The 21,910-nt window shown below is 39.8% G+C and overlaps 1 protein-coding gene across 2 annotated transcripts in view; it reads left to right on the top strand.

Annotated features, from left to right (window-relative positions):
• The window catches only part of HIF1A (hypoxia inducible factor 1 subunit alpha), a 41,805-nt gene that overhangs the window by 11,802 nt on the left and 8,093 nt on the right, over nt 1-21,910 (top strand). For both annotated transcript variants that reach the window (XM_084630340.1, XM_084630339.1), the window contains exons 2-11: nt 9,464-9,654; nt 10,868-11,013; nt 11,114-11,198; nt 15,297-15,409; nt 16,709-16,911; nt 18,566-18,672; nt 18,860-19,007; nt 20,090-20,301; nt 20,490-20,770; nt 21,623-21,745. In XM_084630340.1, the coding sequence (XP_084486466.1) occupies nt 9,464-9,654; nt 10,868-11,013; nt 11,114-11,198; nt 15,297-15,409; nt 16,709-16,911; nt 18,566-18,672; nt 18,860-19,007; nt 20,090-20,301; nt 20,490-20,770; nt 21,623-21,745 (1,609 nt within the window). The remainder of the gene's footprint in view (nt 1-9,463; nt 9,655-10,867; nt 11,014-11,113; nt 11,199-15,296; nt 15,410-16,708; nt 16,912-18,565; nt 18,673-18,859; nt 19,008-20,089; nt 20,302-20,489; nt 20,771-21,622; nt 21,746-21,910) is intronic.

The raw sequence follows: 21,910 nt of genomic DNA, 5'->3' as shown, positions 1-21,910 counted from the left end.
GGCAGGGGTCCTGGGGGGGACGTCAAGGAACACAGGGGGGTTGGATGGGGCAGGAGTCCCCACAGGGGGGCAGGGGTGGGCAACGACCCCCTCATGGGGTGAGGAGGGAACCCGTTGTTAAGGTTTTGGCAGCTCATCACTGGGTACAAGAATACTAAGTTAGCTGCAGATTTAACGTTGTCTAGTAATGTAGCTGACCCAGCCACTGCTGAACCCAGGACCTACTACAAATCAGACCACAAGTGCTTAGCTCCACAAAGAGGATCCATTGGGGGGTGTTCTGTTTCAGGCTTCATCAGGACTCCTGTCCCTGCACCATTTGTGACATGGTTTCAAAAGTTCGACCTAAATTTAGTACACTATTGTGTCAAGTATCAGGAGTAAAGGATGAGTGAATCCCCTGGCTGCTCAGTTGAAAATACCACAAGACTGAACCTTTAGAACTTTGTCTTGCATGAATTAACTTTCATCAAATGAAGGTTTATCTAGTAGACGAATCATTACATTTATACACTAAAGAAACTGCATATAGAATACTGCAAAGACAGACTGAATTCTGCCCATTTCAGCTCAGGATGGTCCCTTTGCTTCCAAGCTTCAGAACTTTCACCCTCTTCCTGCTCCAGTCTGTGTACAGTAACTCTTCACTTAAAGTCATCCTGGTTAACGTCACGTTGCTGATCAATAGGGAACATGCTCGTTTAAAGTTGTGCAATGCTCCCTTATAACGTTGTTTGGCAGCCGCCTGCTTTGTCTACTGCTTGCAGGAAGAGCAGCCAGTTGGAGCTAGCTGGTGGGGGCTTGGAACCAGGGTGGACCGGTAGCTCCCCTATCAGCTCCCCGCTCCCCTAAGTTCCCTGTGTGGCAGTCGCCTAGCAGGCTATCAATTGCCGGCAGTTCAGCTGTCTCTGCCTCCCGCTGCCCTGTGCTGCTCCTGGAGCCTCCTGCTTGCTGTGCGGGGACGGGAGGGGGAAAGGGGTGCTAATGTCAAGGTGTCTCCCTTCCCCCCACTCCTTTACCCCATCCACAGAGCAGTGGGGGGGACACAATAGGTATCAACAGGGCTCAGGAAAAAGGAGCTTGTGGGCAGCAACTGCTGTCTCAACTTGCATATCTACTTAAAAAGGCAGTGTACTTAGAGTGGGGTCAGCGTACTTAAAGGGGCAATGCGCGTGCGTGTCTCTCTCTCACACACACAGGGTGTGTGTCTCCCCTCCCTCCATTTGTGCTGCCTTGTAGAGTCTGAGGCTACATTAACAACAATGTTAACCCTTGAGGGCTCAGCCAAGTGCTAGTTCATCATTTAGCAGTAAGGCATTCCCTGGGAAATATTCCACCCTCTGACTCCACCTCGACCAAGCTTCATAATCATCATTGCTGTTTACAGTATTAAATTGTTTAAAACTTATACTGTGTGTATGTATATGTGTGTATACATGTATGTCAGATTGCATCTGACGAAGTGGGTATTCACCCACGAAAGCTTATGCTCCAATACGTCAGTTAGTCTGTAAGGTGTCACAGGACTCTTTGCCGCTTTTACAGATCCAGACTAACACGGCTACCCTCCTGATACTTGACTTCCCTCAGTTTGTTGCACTCATCTGCTGGCAGCTGATCCTTAAACTCCTCTATCTTGGAATAATGCCTTCTGCCATCTTCCCAGCTTTGACACCTTCCTTTCTTCATCTGTCTTTCACTGAATATTTCTCTGCATTCTTCACCATGTTCTCAGTTCCATCTTTGCTGAGGTCACCACAAGACCGGATCACAATTTGCTGTTTGCGTCCTGTCCCTTATCCTTTGCTGAAATGTGAACAGTGCTGTTAGCGTCGGTGTCAAAAGTGACTTCAATCTGGGGCACTCCATGTGGAACTGTAGAAATTCTAACCAGAGTGAATTGCCCAAGAAGCTTGTTGTCAGCAGCCATCTCTCTCACCCTGGCACACTTTAATCTCCACTTGAGTCTGTCCATCAGCTGCTATAGAAAACACCTGGCTTTTCTTGGTTTGGAATCTTTGTGTTCCTGTTGATGAGCTGAATGAAGACACCTCCCATCATCTTGATTCCCAGGCACAGGGGAGCCATGTCCACCGGGAGTCATGTCCACCAGCAGCATGTCGGTGACATCACCAGCCTTGAATAGCAGCACCAATAGCATCAGTTTTATTGGGATTAACTGTTTTGTAAGAGCACCGTCAAACAGATCCTGCGCAGTCTGCTGCCCTTTAAGCATTCTGTTCATGCCACCAACCAGGATAATTTGCCAGCATCATTCTTGCTGATTTCAGCATCCTGCATGGCTTTTTAGCAAGGTGCTACTGTCATCCTGATCAGATCTGCTACAGTCCGCTTAAACTGGGAACAACTCAGTATCCTGCTCAAGTGCTTTGGTCCAGAAGCATACATAGTAAGATATGGCAAGTTAATGTCCATTAGCTCACACTTCACTTTTTCAAATGCAACTCTCACTGTCTGAAGAGCCATGTTGTTTTGTCAGTGCCCACCTCTCTTGAATTCCTTACCCGTATGCCTCTCTTGAATTCCTTAACAATGCTGCAGCAAATCCTGATGAAAATCTTCACCATCTATGGTCATTAACCCCTCCCATCTATGTGAATAGAGGCAGTTCTCTCTACTTGCACATTCAGGAAGACAACTATGTTGGCTTTCATCTGGAAGATTGTCTTCAAAATCATAAGGAATAGAAGTTTGGGTCAGATTTGTGATATTGTAGAAACTTGGGGGATGGAGGGGGGCAGAGTTTCAGGCTTCAGTGCCTAAAATTAGTCACCCAAATGTGAAGATCATGGTCTTAGTTTTTTGAATGAAAACTTTAATTCTTCAGAAACTGGGTGTCTTTTCCCCCCACTTCGTCACTGCCTTTGCCCATGAAAAGGTAGGAAACTTTTTCTGCCATGCATTTGCTAAATCATAATACTTATTTTCAGTTACTAGAAGTAATTAGTTGGTGAGCAAAGTACCTGTTGGTAAGTATAGTTCTTACAGTTTAAACTAAGATTTTCAATGAAGTGAGAGAGAAACTTGATATGCTCTTCACAAAATCCAGAAAACTTCAGCTCAGTTTCTTAAGATCAGATTTATATTTAACTGAGATTTTAAATGTTACCTCAAACAATTTACTGCCCGCATGACAGCCCTACTTATAACATCAAGCGTTAAGTGATTAAAAAAAACTAATCGCGATTAATCATGCTGTTAAACAATAATAGAATACCATTCATTTAAATATTTTTGGATGTTTTCTACATTTTTCAGATACATTGATTTTAATTACAGCACAGAATACAAAGTGTACAGTGCTCACTTCGTATTTATTTTTTATTAGAAATACTTGCGCTGTAAAAAACTAGAGCATTTTTTCAATTCACCTAGTGCAAGTACTGTAGTGTGATCTCTTTATCATGAAAGTTGAACTTACAAAGGTAGAATTATGTGGGGAAAAAAATCAAGCCTGCACTCTAAAACAAAACAATGTAAAACTTTAGATCCCACAAGTCCACTCAGTCCTATTTCTTGTTCAGTCAGTTACTCAAACAAGTTTGGTTACAATTTGCAGGAAATAATGCTGCCCGCTTCTTGTTTAGCCAGTGTCACCTGAAAGTGAGAACAGAGGTTCACATGGCACTGTTGTAGTTGGCATTGCAAGATATTTACGTGCCAGATGCGCTAAAGATTCATGTGTCCCTTCATGCTTCAACCACCATTCCAGAGGACATGCGTCCATGCTGATGACGGGTTCTGCTTGATAACGATCCAAAGCAGTGTGAACTGACGCATGTGTTTCATCATCGTGAGTCAAATGCCACCAGCACAAGGTTGATTTTCTTTTTTGGTGGTTCGGGTTCTGTAGTTTCTGCATCTGAGTGTTGCTCTTCTAAGACTTCTGAAAGCATGTTCCACACCTCGTCCCTCTTAGATTTTGGATGGCACTTCAGATTCTTAAACCTTGAGTCGAGTGCTATAGCTATTTTTAGAAATTTCACGTTGGTACCTTTGCATTTTGTCAAATCTGCAGTGAAAGTGTTCTTAAAACAAACATCCTGGGTCATCATCCGAGACTGCTATAACGTGAAATATATGGCAGAATGCAGGTAAAACAGAAGAGGAGACATACAATTCTCCCCCGAGGAGTTCAGTCACATATGTAATTAACACGTTATTTTTTTAACGAGTATCATCAGCATGGAAGCATGTCCTCCGGAATGGTGGCCGAAGCATGAAGGGGCATACAAATGTTTAGCATATCTAGCATGTAAATACCTTGCAACGCCAGCTTCAAAAGTGCCATGCGAACACCTGTTCTCACTTTCTGGTGACATTGTTAATAAGAAGCAGGCAGCATTATCTCCTGTAAATGTAATCAAACTTGTTTGTCTTTGTGATTGGCTGAACAAGAAGTAGACTGAGTGGACTTGTAGGCTCTAGAATTTTGCATAGTTTTGTTTTTGAGTGCTGTTATGTAATAAAAAAACCCCACTACATTTGTAAGTTACACTTTCATGATAAAGAGATTGTACTATAGTACTTGTAGGAGGTGAATTGAAAAATACTATTTTATCATTTTTACAGTGGAAAATATTTAATAAAAATATTAATCTATTCTATTGAAGTGAGCACTCTCCACTTTGTATTATGTGTTGTAATTGAAATCAATATATTTGAAAATGTAGAAAAACATCCAAAAATATTTAATACATTTCAATTGGTATTCTATTGTTTAACAGTGCAATTAATTGCGATTAATTTTTTTGAGTTAATCGCATGAGTTAACTGCAATCAATCCACAGCCCTAGTTATAATTAAGTATTTATCAGGTTTTACTGTTGCCTGCGTTATTTTATTTCATCAGTTAGAGATCATGACGTGTATTGGCGGTTTAAAACTGGAATCTGAGGGCAGCCTGTGGATTCTTGGAAACCTAATAGTACTGAAACCTTCCTGTGAGGTGGCTGGGGTTAAACCTAGTTATTGGGGAATTACAAAAAGGCAGGTCATGATACAAAAGTTACTATGTGTCTTTTTGCTTAAAAGTCCAAAATAATTTGTATATCTAGCCACTTGAGATGTTACATTAATAGTAATGGTCTTTTTCTCCCCCCGCCCCCCTTTGGATTTTTAGATAGGGCAGGAAATTAAATGTCACAAGAAAATCTATATATGCAGCTAAGTGGGAGAGGACTTTTCCATTACATTTCTAAGTGTTTTGTGGTAAATCTTTCCTTCCTATACCCAGATCCTTTAGATTAGGTAAGAGTAAACAAATTGTTTTTATTGGATAGTAGTCCTGTGGTTACTATTTTGGTAATAACCTGCACCTATATTTAAAAAGCTATGTGGGTGGGGGGTGTCTTGAGTCAAGGGGCAGGAGGGGAATTTGAGTCAAGCTCTCCACAGTGGGCTTTTGCAGCAGACGGACTTGGGCGTGGCAATTCTAGGCCATGTCTAGTTGCACAGGCTTAACTAAAATTGGTTTGTACCTGGCTTATTGATTTAAGTTAAATATAAGCCAAATTTAATTCTGCCTTTGCAGACTTTGCACTGTTTTAAGTAAAACATTTGAAACAGTTTTGTTAAACCAGTGCCGGGAGAAGTAGTTTATTTCATCCCGATAGTCGGAAGGAATCTAACTTCAACTGGAAACATCTGCAACAGAAATTAGAGGGAAATTCAAAGAGCCCGGCTTCTCGAATTGAAACACATTCAAGTTTGACTGTTCTGAACCAATATATCCAAGCCATTACTTAACAGGACAATTGTGGTTTTGTCTGAGAAGGGCAAAATGGACACATTACTACAGGAAACGATTTGAGATATTTCAGAGAATGACTATAGTTCCTGAAATCATGCGTTAAATCCCCATTTGTCCAAATATCTGGAGAAAAGAATAGGCAGTAAATAACTAATGATGATTGGTTGGGTTTGTTTTTGTTTTTGTTTTTTTTGCATCACATAATTAACCAGAGGAATAGAAAAGCTGGCAGAAAAGGCACAAGAATGCATGGGCTAACAGGACCCTGCTCATGCTGCAGGTCAGTCATGCCACAACTGCTGGACTAACGAAATCCTGCTTGTTTTGGGTTGACCACGCCCCATACAGCCAGCCCTGGAGGGCTGAGAGGAGCAGCTCAGATATAGAGGAACAAGCGGGTGGTAAGAGGCCTCGTGGCCTACCACTTGTTAAAACAAACAGAGTGATAAAACAAGGTGTGAGTTAGCCGTATGGAAGCCTGCCTTGCTCACCCTGCGATCCAGTTTGAAACAAAAGGACATGTCCATGCGGCTGTAAGGTAGCTTTGCTTGGTTCAGTACAGGATACAGTGGTTGCCAAAACCATGTTAGCAGCTTCGAAATTTTAAATAGGTTGGTTATTTGGGGAGTCATTGGACAAAGTGGTGACAGTCCTCAGATAAATTAAAAAAGTTCTTAAAGAACCGTCCTGGTTCCAGACATGGGAAAGGAAAAGCTGACCTTATTACAGGCCTAAGTATCCTTTTCATGGCTACTCTGGCTAAGTAATGGCTACTCTGGCTAAGTAATGAAGGTGAGACTACAGCAAAAGCAGGTTAAACATGTCTAAGTCCAGAAAGAGGAGAAGCCAGTCTTTCCTCAGTGCAAATTCCAGCACTAGAAATGCTCTCTGGTTGCAGTCGGCTTCTCTCAACAACTGACAGATGGGTCCTGGATGTGGTTCAACTGGGGGATTACCTTGCATTAGTTACTTGAAGGATGCCTACCTTAATATGCTGGTTCACCAGTGCACAATAGACTTTTGCAATTTGTTCATGGGACCAATCATTTTCAATATAACACGCTGTTTTTTGGACTGTCATCCGTTCCTTGAGTGTTCACAGAAGTCCTTGTCGTCTTGGTGACTGTTCTCAGGCTGAAGAGTGTACAGATGTACCTTTTCCTGGACAATGTTCTGTTCAGAGCCTGTCCTTGGGTCCAAATGGTGCAACAGGATGGATTCATAGTACATTCTGAAGAGTCATCTTCAACCATCTCAGCACCTAGTACATCTTGGAGTATTGATAGACACAGAGGCCCACAACTAAAAGACAAGACAAGACCACCCTCCTAAGTAAGCACTCTAAAAAGTTGGACTCTTCCCTGTTTCTCTCTAGGGGAGAATCTCGGAGCCAACACCCAACCGCTGGTCCCTCTTTCAGCAGCAACACAGATCATCATTTCTCGACTGGTCATTAGAACACAACAAATCAACTGTGATTTTGTTTCTTTGGTTCTAATTTCCCTTTCTCTTCATAACTCAATCAGCCACGTTTTCTTTAGCTGATCATAATTCATTTTCCCTTCTTTCTCTCTTCGCTATTTCTTTTCCCAAAGGGACTGTCGATGCTTTTTTCTCTGTTTTTCCTTCTACAGTACTTTTACTGCTTTTGGCACTTAGCAGTTCACATTGTTACAGATCGCATACCTGCTACCACCGTATGTAGCAGTTCAGGGCAACTGCATCTATATTTCCGTTCAGTGTACAACAGGGATACTCTCAGCTTTCTAGCTCCTCAGCTATTGCCTCTTATGTAGAGACCTTTCTGACTGGGGTATTTCCAGATTGCACAGTTTCCTGCCTTTACTGTGTTTATTCCCAGCACAGATAAATTGTCCAAGGACACCTGCTTGCTTTCTGTTCAGAGACCGTTAATGTGTCTTTAATTGCCAAAGTTATAAGGCACCACACAGCACTTCTTATGCAAGCCTATTCTTAAGGTAAAAAGCATTACAGAGAAAACATACTAAAAACAGTAAAAGAACTTACTTACATACTAATAAGCTTAACAGAGTTCACTCTAACATAGGTTCTGGCAGGAGCAATCCTACTCCCCACCCAAGCTGATTCCTCGTGGTTATGAGTTCATCACCGCTGCAACTCAGAACAAGTACCCAGTAGGACCAGTCTTTCCAAACCTACCCTAAGGACTGTTCAATGAATCAGGGAGAAGGTCATGAGCCAGTTTAAAATCAAGTTGTTTATCCAAAAACCCTTTATTTTTCTTCTGGTCCCTGGAGAATACACTTGAACTAGTATATGCTTACCTCTCCAGGAAGTAGCTTTAAATGGTTGATAATGGAGGAAGTGCATTAGTCTCCCCGCTTCCCTCCTGCGGAATGTACATACAATGCCACAATAACACGCACACAATTGCATTTTAATACAATGTACCCCAAAGGTATTAACCCTTAAGGTTTATTCAGAATATTGTCCATCTGTCACAGTCACAGCTTGCCACCTGCCCAGTCATTATCTGATTGTAACTTACTGTGTGCATCCCAGCAGAGGTGAGTTTTGAGGAAGGACTTGAAGGTGGTGGCGTTACAGATTACAACTGGGATAAGCTCCCAGTGACAAGGACCAGCATAGGAGAGAGTATAGATGTGTTTGATGGAGGAAAAGGAGGATTAGGCAGTGAGGCTGGCATCTTTGGCAGAGCCCACCTTGTGATGATAGGTCAAATAGGAAGGGATGGGCTAAATTGTTAAGAGCTTTGTAAGTAGGGACAGGAAGTTTGTCTGATGCATTAGGAGAAGAGGGACCAATGGAGGGGATTAAAAAAAGAGAGAGAGAGAGGTGTGTGTGATGTAGTCAGAGCAACAAACCAAAAATAACTTTAGCAGCTGTATTCTGAGTGAATTTGAAGGATAGGGCAAGTTTGGAGGATTGAGGCCAGAGAAGAGGAGTTCACAATAATCAAGACATGAGATGGTCAGGGCTTGATCAAGAGTTCAGCAGTGAGTAGAAAAGGTCATGTCTTGCATATGTTGAGGAAGAAGCCGCAAGATTTAGACAAGGTCTGGAGAGGTGGGTAAAAAAGCTGAGTCAAATATAAAGCCAAGATTATAAACTCTGACAGGTAGGGCAGCAGTGTTGTCCATCATGGTAGAGAAAAGGGGAGAGGGGAGTGCTTTAGGTGAAAGAACAGGAGCTCTCTTTTTTGCTATGTTAAAATTAAGTTGATGACTGAATGTAGTGAAACTTCACTAGCACAGTAATTTGATATTCTCAGAAGGATAAACTATTTATTTTTTAAACAAACTTTGTTTATAAATCTTTTTTGCATTTGCCAATTTAATCTTGTAACGGTCACACTTGGAAATGCCAAGAATATTTCCATTGAAGCTGCAGTGTGTATTGTCAATCCACAATTGTTGTCTAAACTGGATTTTGGTCTTAATAATCGGTTTTTGTTTAATCTTGTCTGCGAGGATTTTCTGTGCCAGAAGTCAGAGATTCACTTAGATATGGAATAGTATCTGCCCTTACATGGAATATTTTAAATCTTTCTACAAAGTCTCAGATATGTCATAACAAATGTACCAGCTACCAAGTAGCTTAGATATAAAGGCGGAAGGAATGTGTTTGTGTCACTGTGATAACGTTGCCTCCAATGTATGTTAATAATCTAAAATTTTATTCATACAGGATTAGTTCAGATCGCAGAAAGGAGAAGTCGAGAGATGCAGCCAGATGCCGAAGAAGCAAGGAATCTGAAGTTTTCTATGAACTTGCTCACCAGCTGCCTCTTCCTCATACTGTCAGCGCACACCTTGACAAGGCCTCCATTATGAGGCTGACTATCAGCTACTTACGCATGAGAAAGCTGTTAGATGCAAGTAAGTGAATAAACTTATTATGGCTTACCAACAGAGAGGCCAGGAAAGGGGTCTGAGTGATCTGAACTCGCCCCTTGCCTTTTACATTGGTTAAAGATAGCCTCCCTCCATTGGGATATCAATGAAGACACTAGAAAAACTAGAACGTTACCTTTTACTGTGGGGAGAGAGATTAAATAGATACAGCCAGGCTGAGGGGGGCCTAAACTGTAACGTACACTCCATTTTTCTCATACTTATTCCTGATATCTCTTGGATCCCTAAGAAGACCAGCACCATTATCTTATTTTTTAAAAATCTCAGCTGTGACTCCCCCACAAAAATCAGACTCTCAAGTTTCTGGGCATAAAACTTGACACCATCTCCACTCTGCCTGCTTCCCTTGTGAGAAGGGAGGTCGATTATACCCAAGATAGCTCACAGGACCTCATATGTAGTTGGTAGATCTAAGATTAGGTTTGCTAAATTTGAGCATTCCTGTTTAAATGAAACCACTGAAAACCATTATATGTTGTGCTCCACTTAAGATACGCCTCAGTAATACGTGTTCCAGGAAATAGTGGTAGCGATGGGGAGTGACTGCTGCATAAGTGAGATAGTAGTTTAAACTCTGTGTAATAGAGGACCCATCTAGTCAGTGCCTGGTAAATAAGTAAAGAAGTACTTGTGGCACCTTAGAGACTAACAAATTTATTTGAGCGTAAGCTTTCGTGAGCTACAGCTCAGCTCACGAAAGCTCATGCTCAAATAAATGTGTTAGTTTCTAAGGTGCCACAAGTCCTCCTTTTCTTTTTGCGGATACAGACTAACACGGCTGCTACTCTGAAACCTGGTAAATAAGTGGCATTTACCAAGACGTTAGAGATGAATGATACAAACTTTTGTCATTTAATGCAGAAGTTGTTAAAGTTTAAAAGAAAAAAGATCAGATAAAGGTAAAATGCAGCAACCGTTACTTTTATTTTGGCATTTTTGAACATAGTATGTGGTATTACTAAGTTTTTATCAGACAGTCTTTGAAAGCTCGTGTTTTTAAGTGAGATGCTTAATCAGGACAACCATCTCTCCAGCTAAGTATCCCAGTAAGAGAATTGTGCTGTCTTTGGTGAGTAGCCTGTCAAAATAGCTGTTAATGTGTGGGATGACTTCAGGCAACAAAGTGTGAATTACGTGAGTTTCATCTAAAAAACAATAAAAATGTGGGCTCTTCTAGGTGACCTGGAGACAGAAGCCAAAATGGAGAAGGAGATGAATTGCTTTTACTTAAAAGCCCTTGATGGATTTGTCATGGTTCTTTCCGAGGATGGTGACATGATTTACATGTCTGAAAATGTGAACAAGTGTATGGGGCTTACTCAGGTGAAATACTGACACATCTTTAAATGCAATTACAATGTTGTGCCTACTGTACATTCTTGACTACTCGGAGCTAGACTCACACTCTTTTTTACTTCTACAGTTTGAGCTGACTGGGCACACTGTGTTCGATTTTACCCACCCATGTGACCATGAAGAGCTGAGAGAAATGCTTACACATAGAAATGGTAAGAAGAGGCTACTCTTTAATTTAATGACAGACGGTTCCTATCAGTGTTGTATAATCAGCTGCAGATATTATCAGTTTTGATATTGTTTACCTCATTTACTTGAATAGGAAAAAGCCTGAATCCACAGTTACCTGGTTACTGAGACTTCTGTGGCTTCTTTAGAACAGGCACCAAAGGTATTTAAAGAATAAAATAACTGTGAAGGGGAAAAAAGGAGTCAGTGGAGAGAACTACTTGCTACACTTCACTTCTCAGAGCTCACAACAAATCTAGTTGGGACACTATAGTAAGAGGTGTCAGAAACAACTCAAATTCTACCGAGATCTCACACTACTTCAGGGGATGGATGTTCCGAGTAACTCATATCTCTCAGTAGTGCTTTTTTAAAAAAAAAAAAAATAAAGTTTGTATCAAATAAAATTATTGAAGATGGAAGGAATGAAAATGCGTAAAAGATAAGAAACATTTAGAGGTAGGGTGAGTGTAAAGAACATCTTAATTGGTTGTTATAGAAGAATTTGAAGATAATAAATCTGTATTTTTCTGTATTGGTCTTGGAGTGTCTGTGCAGGGCAAATCTTTCCACAGGATGCTGGAAGAAGTTATATTTAGGTTGCAGTTCTCAGAAAAGGTATAGAAAAGAATCATGCAGTAGCTTTATAAATTTCAGTTGATTTTAGATCTTGCTTTGGCATGAATTTAGGACTAACCAAAAATATTTAAAGTAAAATGAATCTTCAGCTAATACTGGTCTTTGACTAAGCTGTTGCTTCACTGCAGTTCTTTATTCTGAAGTTACTGTCTTTTTGACACAGAGTATATTTCATAGTTTTGTTTTCTCTGTACTAGAATGGAACACACGAATCCCATTTTCTCCAACTGCACTAGCAAAAATTAAAACTTCCACAATCCTTTTACTCATCAGCCATTTCCAGGCTCAGTGTAGACTGTGCAATTGAGCTACTATATTTCCACTGCAGCAAATAGGGGAAAAAGTTCAGATATTGGACAGGTGGCAGCCAAGCAAAGCCACTGTGCTTATTGAAGGGGAGAATGTCACGGAGGGTAGGTTTACATCGCAGGTGGGGTGTAATTTCCAACTTGGATAGACATACCTCTACTAACTTCGATTGAGCTAGCACACTAAAAAGAGCAGCGTAGCTGTGAAGGTGTGGGCTAGCTACCTGAATACTTACCTAGGGTCTCGGACAGGATTGTACGCAGGTGGCTAACCTTAACTGCCACCCGCACTGCTATTTTTAGTGCGCTGGTTTGATCAAAGCTAGCACAGATACTTCTACCTGAGCTGGAAATTATACCTCCAGCCGCATTGTAGACCTACCCTGAGTCCCTGGAATGATTAAACAGAAGATGATTATAAATTCCTACATGTCATCAAAATGTGTAGGACTTGATTCCGTTTTCTCACACCAAGGTAAATCAGGAGTGACTCTGAAGTCAGTGGAGAAGACTAGTTTAAAGCCAGTGTAAAGGAAAAACAGGCCCTTTTAATATTAATACTGAATTTTCTAAATCTTCCTGCCATCATTACTGGTCCATGCATCCAGTGCTAAATTGGATCTTTGTACTTGAAGCAATACTATATTCAATACAGCAGGATATAAATGGATCTGTTGCAAAGATAAATTCTTTTTAAAGACTAACGTTTCATAATAAGTAGATACAATGTAGACCCATTCTGGCATGTCTAAATTAGTCAGTTTTCAAAATGGTTTACCTACCCCCTCACTCAGAAGATCTCTTTTCTGTATATAATTGAGTTCTATTTCCTGACTGCAATAACAAAAATATGTCTTTATTTGTTATCCCTACAAGGCTAACATGGCTTTGAATAACCTAGGTATTGTTCTGGCTCACATATAACAGAATTATTAACCCGTTTTCAGTCTTGGTGCTAAATATTGCTGTATGTGATCGTACAGGTGTAAATGAAGCTAACATTTGGCTAGCAGAAACATTTATTAGTAATGCTGTACAATCACAGCACAGTTTAGTTTCAGATCCCAGTTTGTGTTTTCAGAATTGTCAATTTGAAAACAACTTGCATAGATCTAAGTCACCAAGAACCAGTAAATGTGCCATCTTTATACAGCTGCTCCTCAGAGTACAACCACACATTAAGATGTTTAGACAGATTATTCAGAAAGTAATAATGATGGTAATATTGTGAATTGTAGATTTCTGAATATGCTTTGCCTAGTTCGTGCACCCAGAAACTGTGTGCTGTTTTAAAAACTTTGAGTTGATATGTTATTGCTATGATCCTCTGAACATGTGTATTCTATCCATTTTTCTTCCTGTGAATGTCATAACTGTGTTGTCTTCAGAGTATGAACAGACTAGTGCATAGCTGTAATGTATGCTAGAATGAGCCTGTGTTCTGTAAGCTTCCAAATTGTACCAGGTCAAATTGGTGGCATAAAGTCATTATGAATGCATTCCTGCAAACTAATTCTCCACCACCATCCCCAAACCTCATCTGTCCATCTGTTTCCACTCACAAAGGCACTAAGCTGCTTACACTTGTGTTGATGAGGCAGTTTGCACCTTCTCTGCCCAGTCTGAGCAGTTTGTTCCTGTTGAAATAGACCTCTCTGAAATTCAGACTTCTCATTTTTATCACAACGCTTTAAAAATAATGATTAGTCTTCAGAAGTTTGTTAATGAATCCAAGTGCACCACAATTAGATGATTTGTACAGTAACATAAAATGGGATCCATTAATATTAGGTTGCACTAAGATTTCTCCATTGACTTCAAGGGAGTTGAAGGTGTGTTTCAAAACTTGGTTCATACTTATTGTACAATTCTAAGTTCATATATAGACACATTTCTGTATCTGTAACAGGGACTTGGACACAATCTTAACTCCTGCTGTCATGACTGGTGCTATAATAAAATAGTTTTGGGGGTGAGATGTGTAATAGAACTGTTAGTCTCTAAGGTGCCACAAGTACTCCTTTTCTTTTTACAGAACATGAAGATAGGCAAAGGATGGCGGGTGGGGGGGGGGAGGGGAGGAGAAATAGGGTGAGAGAACTGTTGAAAGATTAACACATTTATTTGAGCATAAGTTTTTGTGAGCTACAGCTCACTTCATCGGTTGCATTCAGTGGAAAATATAGTGGGGAGATCTGTAGTGAGCTGTAACTCATGAAAGCTTATGCTCAAATAAATGTGTTAGTCTCTAAGGTGCCCAAGTACTCCTTTTCTTTTTGCGAATACAGACTAACATGGCTGCTACTCTGAAACCTGTGTTCATGTTCTGTGTTTCTCTACTTCGCACTGTAAACTCTTTGAAGCAGGTTCCTTAATTTCCATAAAATCCCTTGTAGTGTTCCAGATGGTATAGAGCTGTTTGTCAATAAAGGCTGCTATGGGTCAAAACAGAGCCAAGTACCCATTATTAAGGAGCTGTGATTCTCCTTCAACATCAATCCCACCCTGAGTGGCTAGGCATTAGCTTCGGTCCCAGTCTTGGAGACCTCTATGCAGCAGCAGCATGTTACTCTCAGTAAATCATGCAGATGATTAATCCTGAATTGAAATAGTGTTTGTGTGTGTGTGTTTGTTTTTATTTTTTAAATACTGAAAACCTAAAGATAGGCCAAAATTGGTACAATATATCTAGCCTTCTTTTTTCCCCCACCCACCATGAGTTATTGGGTGTGGAGAGGGTTCAGACTAATTTTCTTGTGTGTTTAAAATAGAGATGGGGGAAGAACAATACACATTAATTCTCAGTCAGTCTCTCTCTCTTTCTCTCTCCCCCATCTGTCCTCACGTTGAAATCAGGGGGATTACTGTAAATGGAACCTTGAACCTATCCTTGTTTTGGCAGGTCCAGCATTGCAATATCCTCTTTTGCCTATCTCAGAGTAAAAACTTACTTGAAAACTCCTCATATCTAAAATGCGGTCAGGCCTCCCAGCATGCATCATTCACACAAAAATAACCATTTCATCCCTACTTTCATGTGTCCTTTATTCTAGTCACACAGCTAGTTTTGCTGCACTTATTTGAAGCTTGTGAAGGTGATGAAATACTCACATTTCACTTAATATTTTTTATTAGGTCCTATGAAAAAGGGCAAAGAACAGAATACAGAGCGTAGCTTTTTCCTCAGAATGAAGTGCACACTGACCAGCAGGGGAAGGACCGTGAATATAAAGTCTGCAACATGGAAGGTAACCAACCATGGGGTATACATGAATACTGATATAACTAGAACCTTTGCTTTTCAGATCTCATCAAGTACAAGTATCCACATTTGGAACAAAGTATGAAATAATTAGCTTGCAGTAGTGCAATTTAGCATTCTCCAATTTCTTGCTGATTTGGTAAAACCTACAGTGCACTCTTTTGACTAGAAGTTCTTAAGTATGCTGCACTGCAACTTAGAACACGCCTAGGATGTAACTGAACAGTCATTTTCAAAATAAGAGAACCTTTTTAATACTGACCTTTCAACTTAAATCAGGAATCACTAATCATTAAAATATTTGCGTGAAGCTTCCTGCTCTTGCATAAAACTAACTAGGATTACATCATGATGATGACTGATCCTGATTGACTTTAAAGTGGTTACCACAGTTAAGGTCACTTTGTGAAGGAGCCTAGCATTATTATACCTCTTTTGCTGGTTCTCCCCCACACCATAACTGGAATAAAATATAGCTAATTTGAGACTCGATCCATTTAAAGAGACTCAAATTAGCTATATTTTATTCCAGTTATGGTGTGGGGGAGAACCAGCAAAAGAGGTATAATAATGCTAGGCTCCTTCACAAAGTGACCTTAACTGTGGTAACTCTATTACACTCTGTTCAGAAAGGTTTTTCCATGGCTTTCAGTTTGTCATGTATTCATGATCAGCTCCCCACTCTTAGAAACAATTCCGACTTCAGACTCATAAGGAGGCAAAGTGATTGCCAGGCTTTTGTCTTTCAGGAATATTTGGAGTGTGTTGGAACTCTCCCCTTCCACCTTAATCCCCACAAAGAATGCAAAATACAGCTTTGTCTTCTGTCTCTGTTTCAAACAGAATATAAGCTGTATCTTCTGTCTGTGTTTCAAATTGAAATACAAGCAATCAAACACCATCTGCTAATGCACAATGTCACTGATGAGTGATTGCACTCGTCTGTTGGCTGTAGAGGCAATTTTCAAAGATGAATCAATTAACTTAAGTGTAAATTCAGTGAGCACCAAAAAGGAAAAAAAAAGTTGGTAGCCAACTTAACATTTTTAATGTGCATAGTTTAAGTGGGGAGGAATTTTTTTTTTAACATAACTGTAGCAGATGTCATGTATATTGCTTGAATGCTGCTATTGCATTTTGGTTACGGACACCAATAGCTCACCTAGGGCAGAGGGAGAGAGGAAGGCCACTGCCCACTTATGAAACTAAAACAGTTATTATGTCAATCTCCTTTTCCAATACAGAACTTAGTTTTTTAAATGTTTTCCCCCCTCCCCCCCCATAGGTACTTCACTGTACAGGGCATGTTCGTGTGTATGATACCTGCAATAATCAGACTCTCTGTGGATATAAGAAGCCTCCCATGACATGCTTGGTGTTGATCTGTGTACCTATCCCTCATCCATCAAACATTGAAGTCCCTTTGGACAGCAAGACATTCCTCAGTCGCCACAGCCTGGATATGAAATTTTCATATTGTGATGAAAGGTAAAGCCAAATATAAGCTCTGACAAACATTCAATGCATTATTGTAGTTTTTATACTTGTGGGTAGTTTTATTGCTTAACTTTCACCTATCTATAAAACTGAGTTCATATGTGGTACTTCAAGTTTTACCTAGCTTGTCATTTTTTAATTGGTCAATATATTTTATGTAAAAAGCAAGGATTTCTTTTTTTTTTTTTTTTTTAACCTGAGAAGTTTACTACATTAAGGAAATAATTCCTGTATGGATTCATCACTTTTGGAAGAATTTGAATTGGCAGAGTAGCACCTTTCATCCAGAAGGATCTAAAGGCATTTTAAAAATCAGATACCCTTTTACCCATCAGTGAAGTGCAGCCACCTCTGGGGTGTAACACAGCTGCTAATTTCAGTGTTTTGTATTTCTTTATAAACCTTTCTTGCATGTGTACAGTTGACCACTTCTGAGCAAAATGAATTTATCTAACAAGCTCGTAGTGAAAACTTAGTTTGACAAGGTCAGAATATGGAATAAGTAACTTTACAACATTGGATTTAAAACTGCGATCAATACCAGTGTATGCTGCTGCTACTTGATAGAATAAGCAGTGGTCGGAGATTGCTGCTTCTAACGTAAACTGTTGCTTCATCAGGTTGCTGTTAGATTCAAACAAATATTGTATGTTAGTGCAAGTGTTTTTTCGGAACTGGTGTGCATGCAGAAATTGCACCGATTCAGCCAGTTTAGTGAGATCAGTGCCATTTCTGTGTGTTCTGTTTCTCTGGTTTCTTTTGTTGGCAGCTAAACTGAGTGCTCTTGTTTTTGTTCTGTGCACAACACTGCCATCTAGTGGTTAAAGGGATTGCGCTCCTAAAAGTTAGGATTGCTGAAATTTCAGATTCTTATTCATCTTAAACAATTACAGAATAAAATAGTGCTGAAGCAGGTATAATATCTTATCTCTATTTGATTTAACTTCTGAATATAGTATTAATTAGTATTGATTTAACTTCTGAATATAGTATTATTATAGTACAAATGGCATACTACATCCTTTCAGAGTAGCCACTGTCCTGTATTTAATAAGAGAAAAATTGATGTATAAAAAGCTGAGATTAGATTTCATATCCAGAAGTGGAGGGTTATGAACATTCTAACTGGTAGTAAAACTGTGCCTAGAAAGACTAGTGGAATAGGACTATGAGATCTTTGAGTTAGGCAAACATCAGAAGAGACAAGTTTCCTCAGTTTAACCCTGCTTGAAAGGAAAACTCTCATTTTAAACGCACCACTGTTGTTGGCAATGTATTCATCTGGGAGTTTCTGGTTTGGAAGAGATTGTATCTTTAGAGCCATTAACATCTGCATTAAATATATTCATCTAATCATAAAAATAAATGATTGTTAGCCAAGAGGTCAGGGATGCAGCACCATGCTCTTGTGACCCTACACCTCTGACAGCCATAAGCTGGGACTGGACGGCAGTATGGATCACTCAATAATTACCCTGTTCTGTTCATTCTCTCTGACGCAGTGGTACTGGTCGCTGTTGGAAGATGGGATACTGGGCTTATATGTACCATTGGTCTGACCCAGTAGGGCCATTCTCATGTTCTTCTCTACTTCTCTATTTCTGCTTTCACTTAACTTTTTTTCTTTCTTCTTTTCAATATAAAGAATTACAGAGCTGATGGGATATGAGCCAGAAGAACTCTTGGGTCACTCCATCTATGAATACTATCATGCTCTGGACTCTGATCATCTGACCAAAACTCATCATGATAGTAAGTGGAAAGACAGACCTATAACTCTCTGTAATTTAAGTCCTTTAGATAAGATAGGGAGGGTGTGTGTGGGGAGGGAACTACTTGAAAGATTTTAATAGCAAGTGTGGCTCTGAAGTGATCGTTTATTTTTGCTTTAGAATAATGAAGTGACTTTTTATAGCTAAAGTTGACCTTTCTGCTTTAGTGTTCACTAAAGGGCAAGTGACTACAGGACAGTACAGAATGCTTGCTAAACACGGTGGATATGTCTGGGTTGAAACTCAAGCAACTGTTATATACAGCACTAAGAACTCCCAACCACAGTGCATAGTGTGTGTAAATTACGTCTTGAGGTAAGCTGTGAGTAGTTAAACACTTTTTGCATGTTTCTTTATTGTAGATTGAGCCAAAGCCCAAAGGATCTGACCTCATGTTAGATAGGTTCTGGCATTTACTATTTCCTTTACAAGCAATGCTTTGCATTCGCCTAGAAAATTGCCAGTTACAGGGTTAAGGGAGCAATAAACTGAGAAGTAGAGTCGCTCTTTAATGTATACCTAGAACTCCCATTGATGTCAATGGGAAAATCTGAATGTAGAATTAGGAAGGACTCTGCAGGAGGGGTGCGGCAGGGGGTTGGGGTGCAGGAGGGAGCTCAGGATAGGCGGTTAGGGTTTGGGGTGCAGGAGGAGTGCAGGCTCCGGCCCGGCGCCACTTACCTCAAGTGGCTCTGGGGTGGCAGCGGCACGCAGCAGGGCTGTCAACCCTGCGAGCTGGATTGAAAGCCCTGATGGGCCAGATCTGGCTCATGGGCCTTAGTTTGCCCTCCCCTGGTCTAGATAGATGTCCAGATCTCTAATTTTACCTTTTTGTCTGGAGTTTTTCAGTGGTGTGTTAACTCTGTCCCTCTTTAACGCTATTTAACTCTGTTAAAATATAATCTTTCCTCCCGCTTCTTCATAAGTGTGACTTTTCTTGTTTCCTCAAAACTTTAACTTTTCACTGGTAAAATAACTGCATTGCTAATATTGACTGCAACTTGCTGTTTTTGGAAATCTTTTGAAAACTTCTTCAAAATTGTGAATTAATCTGTAATAACCAGTAAAACAGCATATAATTGTTGTGTAAAAAAAATTAAGATTTCCATATCTGTGTTTGGTATTTTTTTAATCTGTTTATTACTGACATTTTAATAAAGCACAGCCGTCATAATTACTTACGTGAAGTTATCCCTTTATATGATCACAATTGGTTTCTGAAAAGATTGAATTTGAGGGATGAATGGGCAATAACAGAATTTTAAAAACTTCTGTGTTAATGAAAATGCATATGACGAGCAAAGAGAAACAAAATAGAATTGGCAGAATTGTTTCTGAACTTCCCATGAGCTGCTAGCTGCTCTTTAAAGAATAGTCTTTCTTTTTGGTTTTGACAGTGAGATTGTACAGAAGGAGTTATTTCTTTCCCTTGCACAGACTGAGTGCATGCTGAAACCAGTGGAGTCTCCTGATATGAAAATATTCAGCAAGGCTGACCTAGAAGATACTAACAGCCTCTTTGAAAAACTTAAAAAGGAACCAGATGCTTTAACTTTGCTCGCACCAGCTCCTGGAGACACGATTATCTCTTTAGATTTCAGCAGTAATGGTGGGTTTGTGTTTAAGTCAGAGACCCTACTGATTGATCATATTAGTGTATGTTAAAATAAACATTAGAAAATAACCTGCTGGTATCACTTGCTTAACAAAAAATATTTCAGCTGCTGTTATTTAATGAGGTCCATAGACCCACTCAGCGCTTTTACTTAGGTTGATTGTTTTTTTTAATTTTTATAGAGTCTGATGAGCAACAATATGATGAAGTTCCTTTGTATAATGATGTAATGCTCCCCTCATCCAGTGAGAAATTGCAGAATATAAATTTGGCAATGTCCCCACTTCCTGCCTCTGAAGCCACAAAGCCACTTCGTAGCAATGCTGACCCTGCACTCAACAGAGAAGTTGTATCAAAGCTGGAGCCAAACACAGAGCCACTCGAACTTGCATTTTCCAGCCACCAGAGGCAAGAACAGCCAGCCAGCCCTTCTGAGGCAAGCACTAACCAAAGTTCACCTGAGGTCAGTCATACAGTTTGGGAAGACAGTCATCCAAATAAATGTGTAGTAGGCTTTTGAGTAAATATCTCTAGACACTATGGCAGCCACGGAGTTTGTTTTTTAGAGTATTTGCATAATTGTTTTGACTGTATTTATAAATTGTGGCCATGTACTGTTCAATTATATTTACAGCATGACCTGTCAATAAAAGATTACTTTACTTTTCAGTTTGAAAGCTATATTTTCAGTTTTTTAAAAAATTAGAGATTGAAACTGCATATGAAGCGTGTAACTGTTTTGAGTACGTCTTTTAAAGAACTTAAGATTCAGAGATATGCTTATTGCAATTAATGAGTGAGTTACAGCAAATCAGTGTATAAACTTCTGACACATTTATACCTGTCCCACAGTCCCCAAATTGGGGCGATCTATTCAAGCTGACGATGGTGAAAACTCTGGGCATATTTAGATGAATGCAAATACTATCCAGTCCCATTGAGTTTTCATGAAATTTTTGCAATTATAGTTTGGTTGCACGTTTTTATGGGGGTTTTTTAGTGTGAAGCTGTAGAATCATAGGACTGGAAGGGACCTCGAGAGGTCATCTAGTCCAGTCTCCAGTATTACCTAAACCATTCCTGACAGGTGTTTGTCCAAACTGCTCTTAAAAATCTCCAGTGCTCGACATTCTACAACCTCCCTAGGCAATTTATTCCAGTGCCTAACCACCCTGACAGGAAGTTTTTCCTAATGTCCAACCTAAACTTCCCTTGCTACAGTTTAAGCCCATTGTTTCTTGAAACAATGGAAAATAACACAATGTTGAACCAATTGAAAATTTGTACTTAAAATTGAATTGATTTGTCTTGACAGCCCCGTAGTCCCAATGAGTATTGCTTTGATGTGGATAATGATATGGCTAATGAGTTTAAGCTGGAATTAGTGGAAAAACTCTTTGCAATAGACACAGAAGCAAAAAATCCATTCTCTACTCAGGTATGTACGTTAAGTTAAACTTAAATGTCATCTTAAGCGTATCCTAGAGCACAGTATTTGTAAGCTTATTTTATCAAATGTTAAAATTAATGTGTTAAAATACAGGAGCAGTATTTCTGAAAATGGAAGACGAGTTGGTAGCTTGTTTCTAAATAGTTTTTGAGA

This window comes from Lepidochelys olivacea (genome assembly GCF_965140295.1).
Source record: "Lepidochelys olivacea isolate rLepOli2 genome assembly, chromosome: 6".
Lineage (NCBI taxonomy): Eukaryota > Metazoa > Chordata > Testudines > Cheloniidae > Lepidochelys > Lepidochelys olivacea.
This window is presented reverse-complemented; position numbering and strand designations above follow the sequence as displayed.